Here is a 15,683-nt window from a genome sequence, read left to right on the forward strand (position 1 = left end):
GTAGACACGCGGGGCCCTCTTTGGCTTTGGCGTCCAATGATGTGAGCCGCTTTAGTGGGTTCCACTCTCTCCGTTTGGTGGTGAATATAATCAAATCGTCTCCGTCGGGCAGTCTTTGTTCGGTCTTAAAGGTTTCGCATTTTAAGCCGGGGTAGAGGCGACACATTTCGGTGCGGAATTGAGAGGGCACAAGGAGAATCTCGCTGGTTGCTTTCGCTTGCCGCTTCCTCTTTCTGGGATCGGGAGAAATCCCGGTCAGAGGTTTTAATGCTCTGCTTCGTCTGCTCTGCCACCAGATCTGAAAGCCTCAGCTCTGGGATTCGGCCTCTATTCTGATCCTCCCCCGCACTCGATCTGGTTTACTTTTCGCTGCGATATTTAGTTTTGGGACGAGCGAGGCTGGTTATTTGACGGTGCGCGCGTTGGAAGTCTGATACTTCGGGTTTCTGGGTTGTTTGTGTTGTTGGAGGGGGTAGATCGACGAAGTGAGAGTGAGTCTTGATTGGATTGGAGATGGGTGAGGGCGCGGGGTTCCAGTTAGGAACCGTCGGAGCGCTGAGCCTATCGGTGGTGTCGTCGGTGTCGATAGTGATCTGCAACAAGGCGTTGATGAGCTCCCTTGGGTTTCAATTTGGTATGGGATCTGATAGCTTGTTTCTTGCATTTTCTATTCTGTGCCAATTTTCTGATGCCATTGAGTATTTCCTGACATAATTGGATTGGTATATGGATCTGGAAATTTTATCTTGATCGGCTGTTCGTGGAGTAGCGTGTGACATGACGGTAGGTTTGGTCTTACAGTGATTGAGTGCATCTGGTTCCTTTATTGTTTTGAGCGATTATCCGTCCAATCATTTTCTACCGCCACTTTCTTGAATCTTGTATTCAACATTCTTAGGAGAGACTTTTTTACAAGATTAAACAAATATTTTAGACTAATTTGATGATATTTTTTTTTTTATTGAATTTGAGCATCTAATAGATTCTCTGTCTTCTTATGACCAAAAGGCTCACTGCATTATAAAAGTAGCAGAATTTTTCAAAAAAAAAAACATGATCATTGGAAGACAGAAAGAACTTTTGTGGTGAAAATTCTCGTATCTGAAGTAAAATGTGCAACCATTTACATCTTTCCTTCCCTCACGCATCTGAGATGACCTGGAGGGCAGAAAATATGTTTTCCCACCACTTTCTAGTGGAAAAGATGGGAATCAGTATGTTCTGTGCTGGAAGTGTAACTGTACTTTAAATGATCAGTTAATGCAGCAGTGCTTTTTTTAGATCCTAGCATCATGTGTAAAATATAAAAGAAAAATCCACCTTATGCGCTGTCAATTAGATGAGTAACTACTAACTAATGGATTCAGGAACAACCAAGGTAAGTATTGGCTACTTTATCTAGACTTTTTTTGCATATCATCTTTTGAAAATTGCTAATAGGAATGATGATTAACAGCTTGTATTATCTATTATTCTCAGCTACAACGTTGACAAGCTGGCATCTACTGGTTACCTTCTGTTCTCTTCATGTGGCACTATGCATGAAGCTATTTGAGCACAAACCTTTTGACCGAAAAGTTGTGATGGGGTTTGGAGTGCTGAATGGAATCTCAATTGGATTATTAAATCTGAGTCTAGGTTTCAACTCTGTTGGTTTTTATCAGGTATAATGCTTGGTATTTAAGAGAGTATTGATTTTCTGCCAACAAGTATATACTAATGATATTGTAGTGATGTCTGAATGTATCTTAGATCACTACCTAAACTGGAAATTTATTACTGTTACTTTAATCCTTTTTTTAGTAGTTATTGGAACTATTATCTTGTTAGTGATTAACCTACATAAAATTTTCAGTAAATTTTATGCAAATGTTAATGTTTCAATTTCAAGTATATGCATCTTCTATAAGCTGTGAGACTTGATTAGTTATTTTCCATGTGTTAATACTTCTGAAGGAAATCTATGTAGTACGACTTACCACTCAAAACAAAATAAATACTAATTTTTGATCTGTTGTTGTTTTTGTTGCATCAAATAGAGTGTTAGATTTGGTATATTCAGATGGCTTTGCTATTGAGGTTAGAATAAGCTATTACCACATTTTGACTGCAGAGTAAGCAATCCTAATAGTAAATGAAAAGAAATCATAGATGTAAATACTTATGTATTGGGATTATTTTATGACTTTTGAGTACATTAATATTTTCAAATGTTGATCTTAGTAGACAATTGAGTTGTTTGATTGTTTCCTAAAGTTGGACTAAGTTTTCTCTCTAGTTGTAATATGAAGATTTGATTGTCTTAAAACTACACTTTTTTTTACTCTTAACTGTGAGATTTTTTCTCTTTTCTATTAATATGAACTAAGCTGCTCCCATATTTGGTACGCAGATTTTAGATACGTTTATATTTCTTCTTTTTTTTTTTTTTCATTCTTGTGCTATTTTCTGTTTCAAAGAGTTGTAGTAGTTTGAAAGGTTTTTCTATGGTGATTTGAATAATGTGTCTTCCTCTACAGATGACAAAACTGGCAATCATTCCTTGTACTGTCTTCTTAGAGACGGCCTTTTTTGCAAAGAAGTTCAGGTATGATATGATCATTGCCATTCAACACAGTACCCTACATTTTGTTCTAACAAATTAATCATCAAATTGACACAATGTTCAAAGGTCATTCTTATCCTGAAGTCATAGGAGTATAAATGATTAGGAGAGTCAAGATCACAACACTTCAATTGTACATTTTAAAAATCTGTTTTAGTCCCATTTGCAATGCTGCCAGAGAAAATTATTTTGGGAAGAATTATTGGATCAGATTTTAAATTCTTTAAATTGCAATGCTGAAGCAATATCTCTAATTTCTAACCGCGTACACATTGCCGTGATTATTGCAACTTTAGTTGTACAATATATTAGATATGTTATTATTTGAGTTACCTATTGCCATATAATGCTTAAAGCAGGTTGGTAATCCAGAGTAGAAGCTTTACTCTTCTTAACAAGCTTGAATCTATGTGCTGCAACAAGACCTAGTTGAGAACTTCAAATAATTGATTTTTTCTATAGAGATGTTTTTTTGACTTGGAAGAATAATTTACACTAATGGATAAGTAAATTGGAATAGGAAATAATATTTTTAAGTCATCAATTACACAGTTATTTACTTGAAATGACAATGTGATTTCAGCTGTTAAATTTGCAGTAAGCCACTTTGATGCTAGAGGCAAATTACCCTCCAAAGTCACATTCGGATCTTTATTAGGGAAAGAAGTTATTATTATTAGTGAATGGTGATTGCAATAACTGTCATTTATGTCAGTTAATATGTCGCGAGTTTGTTTTAAAATACAAAAAAGATGCTGTGGATGTTTTATGATCTGTCTTGTTCTTATTTATCTTGTATTGGAGATCACATCATCTTCTTAAATAGCTACTGATTATGCCTTTTTGATGAATGGTGAACTTCTTGTCAGTGCATTCTGCTATAATGATTTGCTAAGATAATATATATAATTTATTTGCCTTTTTTTTATTTTTGAAACTGCAGCCGAAGTATTCAATTCTCACTTTCCATTCTTCTATTGGGTGTTGGAATTGCAACTGTGACAGATCTGCAGCTTAACTTGCTTGGGTCTATATTGTCTCTCCTGGCAATTATTACTACTTGTATTGCACAAATTGTATCCTTATAGTGCAAGCTGTCCTTTGTTAATTAAATTGCATAAACATCTTTAACAGATACTAAATTCCTTTTTGGATGCACAATGCACTTAGGTGTTAGATTTTAGACCTCATACCCATCCTATAACAAGCTTTTGGTAAATATTGGGTCCATGCTGTTGGGCACACTAACTATTTGAATAGGTTAAAACTTTGATAAAACTTTCACATGACCAATGATCACTGATAAAACCACTAATTGGAAGTCTTTTCTGAGTTTCTTCTTTCTGATGAATTGTTCCAGTAATCATGTGTGATTCTTGGCACATCCAGTGTTGTTCTTAATGGCATAAATCTTGCTGTAAAATAACTGGTGTGAAATAACAAAATCAGCCTGATAAACTATATTCAATAAATGCACACTAGAGGTTGAGAACATTTACTATCAACAGAGATTTATTAACAGTTCCAAGCCTGGAAAGTTCTTTGGAACCCAATTTGTCTTGAATTTAACATTGGGAATTATCTATTTGATTGTTTCATAAGAATTTTTGCTAAGCTACCTTGACTAAGGAATTATGATCATGTATCACTATATTTTTTCCATTCATACCAATATTTGGAATAGGATGTATTATTTCAAGGAACACGATAAGAAAATGGCTAGGATTGTGGTTCTACATGGTTCCTAATATCTTTGATTGTGGATCAGTGGCTTCTATTTTCTATACGAAATACTTCTCGCTAATGATTCTTGTTATATACCTTAACCAGTTATTTTGCAGATGACTAACACTATACAAAAGAAGTTTAAGGTTTCTTCAACCCAACTTTTGTACCAGTCTGCTCTTTACCAATCACTAACTCTGTTTGTATCTGGTCCTTTTCTTGATGGGCTCCTAACTAACCAGAATGTGTTTGCATTCAATTACACAACTCAAGTTCTTGTAAGCACGCTTGCACTTTGTGTCCCTTGAATTTACATATTTCCCTTCTTACACTTGCATTTTTCTTGTAGGTTTTCATCGTGTTTTCTTGCCTAATATCAGTCTCCGTCAACTTCAGTACATTTCTTGTAATTGGGAAGACATCGCCAGTGACATACCAAGTTCTAGGGCATCTCAAAACCTGCCTGGTTTTGACTTTTGGCTATGTGTTGCTTCATGATCCATTTAGTTGGAGAAATATCTTTGGAATCTTTGTTGCAATAATTGGGATGGTTTTGTATTCTTATTTTTGTGTAACTGAAGGTCAACAAAAAGCTCGGGAAGCAACTGCTCAGATGTTGCAGGTATGACTGCAACTTTCTTACATCCCTTGACTAATTAGATTGTGTGCCCAATTTCCTAATGTTGTGGGTTGTCCGCTACTTTGTGGTGTAACCTAACAGCAGCAGTTGGAGATTTTATCTTTCTTAAATTTCCAACCATTGGTTGGTTCTACCACATTTTAGAATCCTAAACTTTGTGCATACTCCTAAATTTATTTCTATATTGTCTCAGCATCACTGCCTCAAGAAACAAGTTGCCAATTAAATGTGTTTACGTCATGATACTCTCAGTGTCGTTCAAACTCGTTCTACGCACATCTTCAGCAAGTTCTACATGTATTAATTTACTTTTTTTTTATTATTATTTATCCAAATGTTACAGGGGAAAGATAATGAGTCTGATCCTTTGATGAGAGCTGAAGTTGGAGCTGGCGTAAATAATGACGGCTCTCCTCCCATAAGCCAAGTTTGGAGCTCAAACAAAGACTTGCGCGCGTGATGTCTCCTTCACATGCAGATGTATGCATGCTGAAACTCTATCAGAACACCGTGATAGATTTGGGGTGAAAGCCAAGGACCGTATTCTTAAATTTGAACCCTAAGATTAAATTGAGTCAGTGAGTTTCTTTAATTGATTTTTGGAGAGCAAATTTACTAGTTTTTTTATTCTAAATTCGTGCGAGCTATTACTGAAAGAGTATTCATTGTCGAACGTAATGTGTGTCTTCAATTTGTAATTACGACTCTGTTATTACAGTACATAGACGAAGTCGTATGTCTGCGGGGCATGAATTGGGAAGAACCTTAATTTCGTGAATAATCTGTTGCATAGAACGGCCTCGAGCTCCTAGATCGACTCTGATCTGCCTGGAATCCATGCAGCCAATAGAGATGGCTAATTAATGGTGGAGCAGGAGCTTATATTCTCATCCATATTCATCTAAAAAAACATCAAATAGCACTGATCATCATCAACTATTTTTAATGAGCATAACACTGGGGTGCTGACAACAAACCCGTTTCCTTCGAGCACAATCTAAAATTTAGGATCTCTAATCCTGTGTTTGGATGGGATGAGTGAAGATTTATTAACGGAAAAAGAAAAGAGGGGAATGGAGGGAAAAGGAAGAGAAGTAAAATATTTATATTCTCCTTATTTTAGAGAGGGTTATCATCTTTTGGATGAAAGTGAAAATAATGAAAGTTAAATATATAAAATTATATAATTATCCTCATTTTTATTAAAGAATTATGCGTTCAAAAATTCAATGCATCTTGTATATATTTATTGGTTAAGTTTTACACATTCAAGTAATTGTAGCTCATTTGTTAAAGTCGATGTTAGCGTCGAAATCGAAGTCGGCGTCGACATCAAAGTCGGCGTCAAAGTCGGTGTCGGTGTCGAAGTTGGCATCGGCGTTGGCATCGAAATCAGCGTCGAAGTCAACGTTGGCGTCAAAGTCGGTGTTGACATCGACAGAGTGTATTCGTTGTGCAATGTGAGTCGAATGATGCGAGTATTTTTTATCGTGACGCAAATAATATCTAAAATAATAATTTTTAGAATTAATATAATAAAACAGGGATAAAATTGAAATATAATTTTTTTTAAATTCTTTTTATTGTTCTTACACAATAAATCGGAGTGTTAAAAATTCTTTTAATTTATGGATAACGGAGGTTAAAATTTATCCTTCCTTATTTTTTTTTTTTTTTTCTAGCTCACTTTTTACCAATGTTTCAATTTTTTCTTCCCCTTTTTGATCCTTCTCTCACCTTCCCCAAATAGTACGTAAAGAAAAGAAAATCTATCCTTTATTGAAAATGTTGCTCTAGCAAAGTACAATCTAAAATTTAGGAGGCTTATTATTTATTGAAAAAATTCGACTAATATTTATGATAAAAGACAAATAATAATTGTTTGATTTATTGATAAACTAGCCAGATTTGTGAGACTTAGAATTGTATTATAGTGAAGCGACAGCATTTAAAACAATGACCTCAAAGTTAGTTTCCCTTAAGCTGGCTAATTTCTAGGTGGGCAGTACTGTTTATTTCATTAAATTCCAAGAATATTTTCATGCAAATGCATTTCAAAAGAGTTGCCATTTCCTTTTCATGATTTATGAACTGCGGTGCATCTTTACACTACTGATGGATCGAAGAGGTAAATCACGTACTGGATGGACTACACTGTGCTTGAATAAGCGGTGGAATAATTAATGAGAAGGCCAGCAAAAGCTTTTCCTGGCTAAAGAAATCACAGGCCATCATCAAGTGGGCTCAACAACTGTAATTGCCTTCATTATGTTAAACAGTGCTTTAATTATTCTCTCCGGCATGCAACTACATGATGGAGTTCTTCAGTTCTATGCACAGGGATTATACATATTATTTTGTGAACTTTAGGCATGACTAAGACTTTAGCCACCTTGGTCGCTCACTTGCCCCCTTCATTCTAAGCAATTAAGTTGGCATTTGCACTGTAAATGTAAATGAATCGGATGTTCATGAATAAATTTGATCTTCAATTCTATAAAATTTATTTATCTTATTATTTTATTAAAAATTTCCCCCCTTTACTAATTAATTTTGATGAAGTCTAAAATAAATTTACGTTAATATCATTTTTTCTATTCGCACTAAAAATAATTCCAAGGTTTATTAGTAATTCCACAATCGAAACAATAGAGTTTGAGACTCAGCTGCGACATATTATTATGAATTTTTCTCATCATTAATTTTCTCTGATTGTTTTATATAAAAAAAATATATAGTTCGCTTTAGTCCCAAATATTAGAATTGACAATACTATGATCAAAGAAGCTTCTATAAATATTTTAGGTCAACAATGTTAAAAAATATATTTTTCTTAGTTTTTTTTACTAAGATAAGTATAATATTAAATTAAATTAATTTTTTTAATGTAAAAATACTTTAATTAATATAATTTCATTATAAATGGTCAATGTGATTGAATTAATTTCAATCGTTCAATCGATTGAGATTTATTATATTTGACATCACGTATCATAATCAATATTGACATGAATGAAATAGTAAAAATAATATTTCCAAATCTATTATATTTATTGTTATTCTTATAAATTGTATATCATATATCTAATCTTTACATTATTGTTTAGACAAATTGTATATTAAAATGAATCAAATAGTAAAAAATAATATACTTCCAAATCTATTATATTTATTACTATTATTATAAATTGTATAATATACTTCCAAATCTATTATATTTATTGCTATTATTATAAATTATATATCATATCTATCTAATCTTTCCATTATTATTCAGACAAATTTTATATTAAAATGAATTAAATAATAAAAATAATACTTCCAAATCTATTATATTTATTCTTATAAATTATATATTATATTTAATCTTTTCATTATTATTTAGACAACTTATATAAATAAATTTATTACAACAACTTATATAAATAAATTTATTACAAGATAAAGTTATATTCGGTTTTATTTTTCTCTTTATTTTTTTTTTTTACTTTTCCTTTTTTTATTTTTTTATCAACAATTCCATCTCATGCTGCCTGGAATCTCTATAATTAGTCCAGGCTGCCTCCTTTAATACACGAGGCTAGTCGCTACTGCTGCGGCCGTCTTATGCACGTCTGCTAGTTGTTCACTGGAGCGGAAGATGGTCTCCGGCAGCACCGGCGGCGGATCCTCCTCGCTCCTCCAAAGCCAGGAGGACTGCAAGTACCACGGAAGGCTGCTCTCCAAGGAGACCTCGCTCGCCAACCCCTCCTTCCGGGTCTACTACAGCGTGGCCGCGGCCGGGTCGGTGCCTTTCCTCTGGGAATCTCGTCCGGGCACGCCCAAACACACATCCTCCGCCGCCGCTCTCCCTCCGCTCACTCCTCCACCTTCCTACTTCTCCTCCAGCCCCTCCAGGACGAGGACCAGGTCGAGCAACAACAACAAGCCCGGCTCCAAATACAGCTTCTTGTTCCTCCCCAAGCTCCTCGCTCTCAAGAAAGCTGCCACCGGCGACGGCGCAGTCTCCATGTCACCTTCCTCCTCCCTATCCTCCTCCTCCTCCTCCTCCTCCTCTTGCTCGTCGCGCTCCGACCACCGCAGGCGGCCCTCCGACGAAGACGAGGAGGCGGAGTTCTCCAGCAGCCGGTCCCCCACCTCCACCCTCTGTTTCGGGGTGCCAATTTTCCCGGCGAAGAAGAACACGTCGGTGTAACATAATCCACTCGATCAAATCATCATACACCTCGTCGATCGGCATCTCGCATATATAAGTAAGCAATATCTTAATTAGTTTCATGGTCCAATCAACACTGTACGTAATCCGGCCGTGTGCTAATTCTCAGCACACAGTCGAAGTCCTTGTTCACTCAATTTCCTGGAATAATAATGCTTGTCTTGTACATATTGAGATCGATTTCAGCATAATTATTCTGTGTTTTAATTTGATGGGTCGATCGACGAAGCAGCACTGAAAGCAAAATCAAAAACAAATGGTAATTAATTGTGACACCAATATTAAACTGTGGGAATCTGTCCTCCCCTGTCTCACATCACTGCATGTGAAGGCACGAGAGACCGGGACCAGAACAAGACCAGCAGTATAAATTCTTTGAATACATACCAATCAGCTTTAATGAGATGCCTCTCTTACTTTCCACACTTCAATCATTTCACTTCTCGCCACTGGAATTGAAGCAGCATCAGCAAATTCTTTACTGTTACCGGAAGTCCTGCAGATGAACATTAAGGCCATTAATTGGTGCAGCTGGGAAGAGATGGGTGGGACTGAACACTGCCTCCATCGACATAAATGGACTCAGCTACCCTACCAATCAGTGGTCAATGAGCTCTGCAGATCATCAGTTACGTTACCAATCATATATATGACGCCATGGAATGGCTAGCCACCCTGCAACTTTGTAAATCAGCTAGCCTCCATTAGGGCTTGTAGAAGTATCTAGCAGCTTCTTATGAGTTGCAATTAGGTTACCTTATCTATATCTGCTAGCTTTGGAGACATTCTGTAGGTTCATGAGTGTTCTACTGTTCGTGCATTAGCTAGGGTATTATGACGTTCTGCAATTAAATCCATGCAAGATGCAAGGGAGTACTGTCAAAGCAATTAATTAAGTATGACGGTTACTTCAGGATCATTCTGATATCTTGTTCCTTTCAAAAAATTAAACTGTCTGATGGCGCCCTTATTGGTTTATAAGTGTTATCATTTGAATCCAATAAATTAAATGCTTTTATTTAGTTTAATTTTATGTCTTTATTTAGTTAGGTGCACCATCTTTGTATATAATTTTTTAATCAAATCATATAGCTAGTAATACATAAATACATTTAATATGTGACCTAGCTCGATTATAATACCTCCCAACCTCATTCCAACCTCATTTATAATTGCGATATGACACTCATGATATTTTGCAATGTCAAAAAAGTCCACACATATATACAAAATGGAGTCATCATCCATCTTTTTTGTCTCAAAATTAATACTTCTCAAATTTATCTAGTTATTTTTAAAGTGTATTAAAGTGAAGTTTCCTTCAAATTAATGTTAAGATGGCTCTGTGAGAAAATATTAATACTTTATTTTATTTTTTAATTAGGACTTTTCCCATACTTAGTGATATATCATGCACAAATTAAAGGCATGCTTACATAATCAGTCACCACATATAGTAATTTAATTAATTAGTTGGTCTTCCGGCAGTTGGTCCTGATCTCCCCACTGCTTCCGGTGAGAGGACTGATGTTTCCCATCTTCACCATGGCGCTGCCGAAATCGGCGAAGAACTTGGAGTTCTTGGAGGTGTAGGAGCTCACTTGCGAGTCCGTGGAGCCTCCCCCGTAAAGCTGCTGGTCCGAGTGCAAGAGGCCCTTGTTGCTCACCAAGTTCTTGTAGTAGAAGCTGTCGAAGGCGGTCGGGGTCGCGGCGTCCAGCGGAGCAAGGCTATCGTCGTCGCCGCCGGAGCTCGGACAGTTGGACCGAAGGGACGACGCGAAGGATGAATTGATGTTGGTCTCGTTGTGAATCCGAGTGCGAAAGTTGGTGCACCTCGCTTGACCTATCGTATGCGCCCCTAATTAAAACAAATATTAATGTAACTTAATTAATTAATTAACCGTCGCACAAATTAACTTCCATCTTTTTATTTAATTAGCGTTAAACAATTATTACCAGAGAGAGCTACCATGTCACTGGTGCTGAGTCCCTTGTTGGAGAAAGCAGTGATGAGGTCGGTGAGGTTAAAGGCAGGGCTGGGGATGTCACTGTTGGCAGAGCTAAAGCTAGCGGTGGTGGAGTCTCTCCTCCCTAATTGGACTGTCCACGAAGGGCCTCCTAACTGCGAAATTAAGGAGTTAATTAATAATTAATTAATCGAATTTGTATTAATATAATTAATTAAGCATTTATACTGCGACGACGGCGTCACGAGCGGCGACTGCGAGGATGTCGGCGCACGAGACGACTTGCTGGCATGAGCTTTCGAGCTTGGACTTGATGTCGTCGACGACATCGAACCCTCTCAGTGAGTTATTGTTGGGAGCGGCCGTCTTCTCTCCCGTGAAACTCGAGGTGTCGTCCAGCAACACCGAGCCATCGCATCCCTGCATGCCGTCGACCAACATTAATTAATTAATTAATTAATTAAAATAATTAATCACGAAGGTTAAGACTTGCCTGAACGAAGCAGTCATGGAAGTGAATCCTCAACAGCGAGGCAGCCATGCGTCGTTCCTTGCTCACTGCAGACTTGACTGCGCTCTGGATGATCGACAGTGTGTTCGGGCAGGAGGTGTTGTAGAAAGTCGAACTGAGTTGCGCAGAGGCTAATGCAGCTGCACAAAGGAGCAATGATAATGTCACAAGAAATGCAGGGAAGCTAGTGAAGGAAGCCATTGCTGATTAATTAGACAAGTACTGCATGATTAGGATGATGCCGAGAGAGAGCCATTTATAAGCTTCACTGTGTGGTAGTAGTTGATGGATAATGATAGTGGATTGGCTTTCGTCTACCTCCGTGCTTCAAAGTTCAAACTTGTAAAGCAAGGGAGATTGGGAGACAGCCCACACTCCAACATGCATGCTCTTAATGGTGGAATCAACTTTGTGTTTGTGTTGAATAATCTGATCTTTTAATTAGTAAAAAAGGAGCTAGCGAGGGTGGTTTGAAGAGGATATGTGTGTGTGAATGTATCAGCATTAGGATCTAATTACAAGTCAAGAAACACTGCGGTCCTGTTCTTTGTTTCTTTTTCCTTGGTTTTTTAGGCATGCTCTTGGTTGAAGTCATTTAGGTTTGCATCTTCTCCAAACTTGGGAACCTTCTATTCAGGTCAAAAGGATACTGTAGATGTGTTTCTTTAGTTCTTCAAGCCATCAGTACGTCTCAGTCAACGTTGGAGAGCAAACACCATCATCAGGCTTGAGGGCCATACACCATCATCAGGCTTTGAGGGCCATACAAAGCCTGGCAGGCCTGGGGAAGCTTCCAACATTTGATTTATCCGTGGAACGTATTTCATTGTTAGTGATATAAATTTTTAAATGAATACGAGGAGATACATAAGTGAATCTTGTTATCATCTGATCGACGTCCTCTCGGTTGGGGCACCCCTACTTGATCATGCTGAACAGAGCAATCTCCCCCGCTCGGCTTCTTCGTTTAGTAGAGGGCTGCCTTTTACTCGGACGGAAGCGCCGGCCACTCGACAAGGATGGCGACCAGGGCAGGCACCATCTATTCATCTCTTAATCTCGTGTTATCCGCTTGCCCTTGCTCATCCGATTGACCATGCCATTCTTGCGGCCATAGCTGGTTCGCTCGATCGATTTTGACACCTTCTTTAATTTTGATCTCTTTGTCAGTCGATCTTTCTTACTTTAATCTGTTTTTAATTGGACTCTCTTCATTACCGTATCAATTATAATTCTTTATTTAAATTGGATCATTTGAAACTTCCTCTTCACTGTACATTTGGCATCATCAAAACTCTTGCATCTGAATTGTTTGCAGAATTCACATGCAGTCTTATTTGAAATTTATGCTCTTTGGATTTGGTCCTATCCTCAATCAAATTATTAATATTGCATAATCTGTAGTCGCCACATGCTTGCTTTTGTTTTTTCCCTGACTTTTTACCCTGGAATGTGCAAATTCAATGCTAAAGTGCCTAAGGATATATTTTGTTGGGGATTATTCTTAATAATTTTGATTATTCATTTAAGATTATCAATAAATTTTTTTTTATTTTAACTAATTGATGATTCCCGAGTAATATTCCATACCCGATACGTCTGCGAAAGGGTCATGCAACCTGAAATCGGAAAATTTTAAAAACTGAGATTTTTCTTGATTTATGAGTTAACGAATTTTTTTACCAAAAATATCCTCCGACAAGAGAAAAACATAAAAAAAAAATTTTAAAAACTTAAAAATAAAAAAAAATAATAAAACGTAAGAAAATTTAAAAAAATAGGAAATACGTTAAAAATAAAAAAAATGTTAAAAAAAATAAAAACATAAAATATAGGAAAAACATAAAAAAAAAAATAAAACATAAAAAATAGAAAAAAAAAATAAAAAAAAAAAGTAAAAATATAAAAAGACGTAAAAAAAAATTTTAAAAAAAAAGGAAAAATGTAAAAAATTTAAAAAAGCACATAAAAAATAAAGAAAAATATGAAAAAGCAAAAGTAAAAAAAACATATAAAAAACGTAGAGTTTAAATAATAATAATAATAATAATAATAATAATAATAATAATAATAATATATGTGGTTGGTTATTCATTAAAATCTTTAAACAAATAAATTTTTATTGTATTATCAATGTTAAATCAAATAACATTTGGTTATATTTTATTTCTTATAATTTTGGTTATGTGATTAAGTGATAATCATATAACCAAGATTATATATGATAACTTGAACGTAACGTATCCTAAGTGTTAACATAGTTACGAAACGTATCCTAAGTGTTAACATAGTTGCTGGATTCTTGCTTTTACTCGGAACATCTATCTACTGTTATTACTCTTTGATGCATGGAAAAATATGTTAAAATAATAGTAAATACACGTCCAAAGATTATTGATTATTTATAGTTTGGCAAGTTGAAACCAACATTAAATGTGGCAATGACAAATGCAAGATTTAAAGCGAGTGGTGGCTTCATTAAAAATAAACAAATTTAGCTATATAAAACCCTTTTCAAGGATATCTTATGTTTTTCTCTTAGAAGGATGTAAAAAAAAAAACAGGGAGATATTGTATGATTTAGCATAAAACAAACTATACATTGATTGGTGTTAATTTCTCATTTAATGATCTCAATATTTGTTGGATCACATCATCTCATGTCCACTATATGATGGTTTTTTAGTTTTTATTTTGGTTACTCTTTCTTATTTCCATATGCAGTTTCTTGATTAACGACACTTTTCCAGTTGTTTTAAGTTCTCTTGTGCAAGTTGTATTTGGAAATAAATGATATTTTCATGTGAATTTCCAGAGTAAGCTTTGCTTTTCCATTGGAGCAAGTGGCACAGTTGCTGAACCAAACAATGAAAGGAAAGAAAAGTAATGAAGTTCTTGAAGGTTTGGTGAAAATTTAACATTTAAGTTTTATCTGTTTATTCCTTTTAGCAAGTCATAGACTATTGATCCAATGTCAATAATTCTTCCTTTGGATTCACCATGGTTTGGAATTGGACATATCCCGTGCTTCTATTTGAAGTGCAGAAATTATTATTCTGATGAACAATTCTATTTCTTTTTTTTCCTGTCCAAAATGTTCACCAAATTGAAGTAATTCAATATGATAGACCTTTCTAGGGTATTATAAGAATACGCTTATGCTTACTTTGATGTCCTCAGATGCCTTCTATAGCTCAGAAATTTTAGATAAAAATTCTTTTGTTATCATGAATCGCTATTCTATTTTTTATATTCTCTTTCTTGTTATATTATGATTAGTATTGGAATCTAGCACGAGTGATAAGATTTAGTTGGTCTTATCTTCATTTGATTTGCTAATTTTGTATTTTGTTTTTAATCCCAATGTTCACTAACTTAAAAGTGTGATGACACATTTCTCTACTTTTTGATACCTACAGTTTTGTCTCTGCTGAGTTCTTCATTATTATTTTGCAATCATCCAGGATAATTGTGACCTTTGTTGACAAGGATGGGGACGAAAAGGTCATTAAGGTTCCTGTTGAAATGTCGATACTAGAAGCTACTCATGAGAATGATGTTGAACTTGAAGGTTGGTTCTAAAGTATCTGATCCTATCTAAAATCTGAATCGAATGAAGGTTGGATGATGTGTCGTTGGTGTTGATGGAGGGGAGACTGTGATGTTGTAGTCGTGCGGGCTTCGCCGAACAGACTCCCACGTGGTCCTGAAGGATTATTGGGCCTGAGCTGGCGATATTAGTGTTGAGTTCTGTAATTTAATTCAAACTATATTTTTCTTGTTTTTTGTTAATGCATATGTGTATGCATTTAGTCCCACATTGCTAAGCCAAGAAGGTTGAAAGACCTTATATATGGAGCCCTTCCATCCTTTCTTAGCAAAGTTAAGGGAACCTACACGTATGCGCGGGCCGAGCCCAAATCAGGTGGTTTCGGGGGTTCGAGCCGGAAATCCATAAACCGGGCGCAACCCACGCGATCATTGCGCGCAGGGTGGGGTGCAAATCCCCAGCTCGTGCA

General features: G+C 35.9%; 3 protein-coding genes across 3 annotated transcripts; 2 read left to right on the top strand and 1 right to left on the bottom strand.

Annotated features, from left to right (window-relative positions):
* The first annotated feature begins 121 nt into the window (after positions 1-121).
* On the top strand, positions 122-5,748 carry LOC122053142 (UDP-xylose transporter 3-like). Its single transcript, XM_042615046.1, has 7 exons — positions 122-634; positions 1,480-1,664; positions 2,520-2,587; positions 3,549-3,681; positions 4,447-4,608; positions 4,680-4,952; positions 5,314-5,748. The coding sequence occupies exons 1-7, from the start codon at positions 514-516 to the stop codon at positions 5,428-5,430; spliced, it is 1,059 nt and encodes a 352-aa protein (XP_042470980.1). The 5' UTR covers positions 122-513; the 3' UTR covers positions 5,431-5,748.
* Positions 5,749-8,550: 2,802 nt separating this feature from the next.
* Positions 8,551-9,377, top strand: LOC122054210 (A-agglutinin anchorage subunit-like). Its single transcript, XM_042616017.1, has one exon. The coding sequence runs from the start codon at positions 8,611-8,613 to the stop codon at positions 9,163-9,165; it is 555 nt and encodes a 184-aa protein (XP_042471951.1). The 5' UTR covers positions 8,551-8,610; the 3' UTR covers positions 9,166-9,377.
* Positions 9,378-10,532: 1,155 nt separating this feature from the next.
* Positions 10,533-11,886, bottom strand: LOC122054211 (cationic peroxidase 1-like). Its single transcript, XM_042616018.1, has 4 exons — positions 11,647-11,886; positions 11,382-11,573; positions 11,143-11,308; positions 10,533-11,044 (listed from the first exon to the last, which is right to left on the bottom strand). The coding sequence occupies exons 1-4, from the start codon at positions 11,863-11,865 to the stop codon at positions 10,656-10,658; spliced, it is 966 nt and encodes a 321-aa protein (XP_042471952.1). The 5' UTR covers positions 11,866-11,886; the 3' UTR covers positions 10,533-10,655.
* Positions 11,887-15,683: the final 3,797 nt, after the last annotated feature.

This window comes from Zingiber officinale, chromosome 3A (assembly GCF_018446385.1).
Source record: "Zingiber officinale cultivar Zhangliang chromosome 3A, Zo_v1.1, whole genome shotgun sequence".
NCBI classification, from domain to species: Eukaryota; Viridiplantae; Streptophyta; class Magnoliopsida; order Zingiberales; family Zingiberaceae; genus Zingiber; species Zingiber officinale.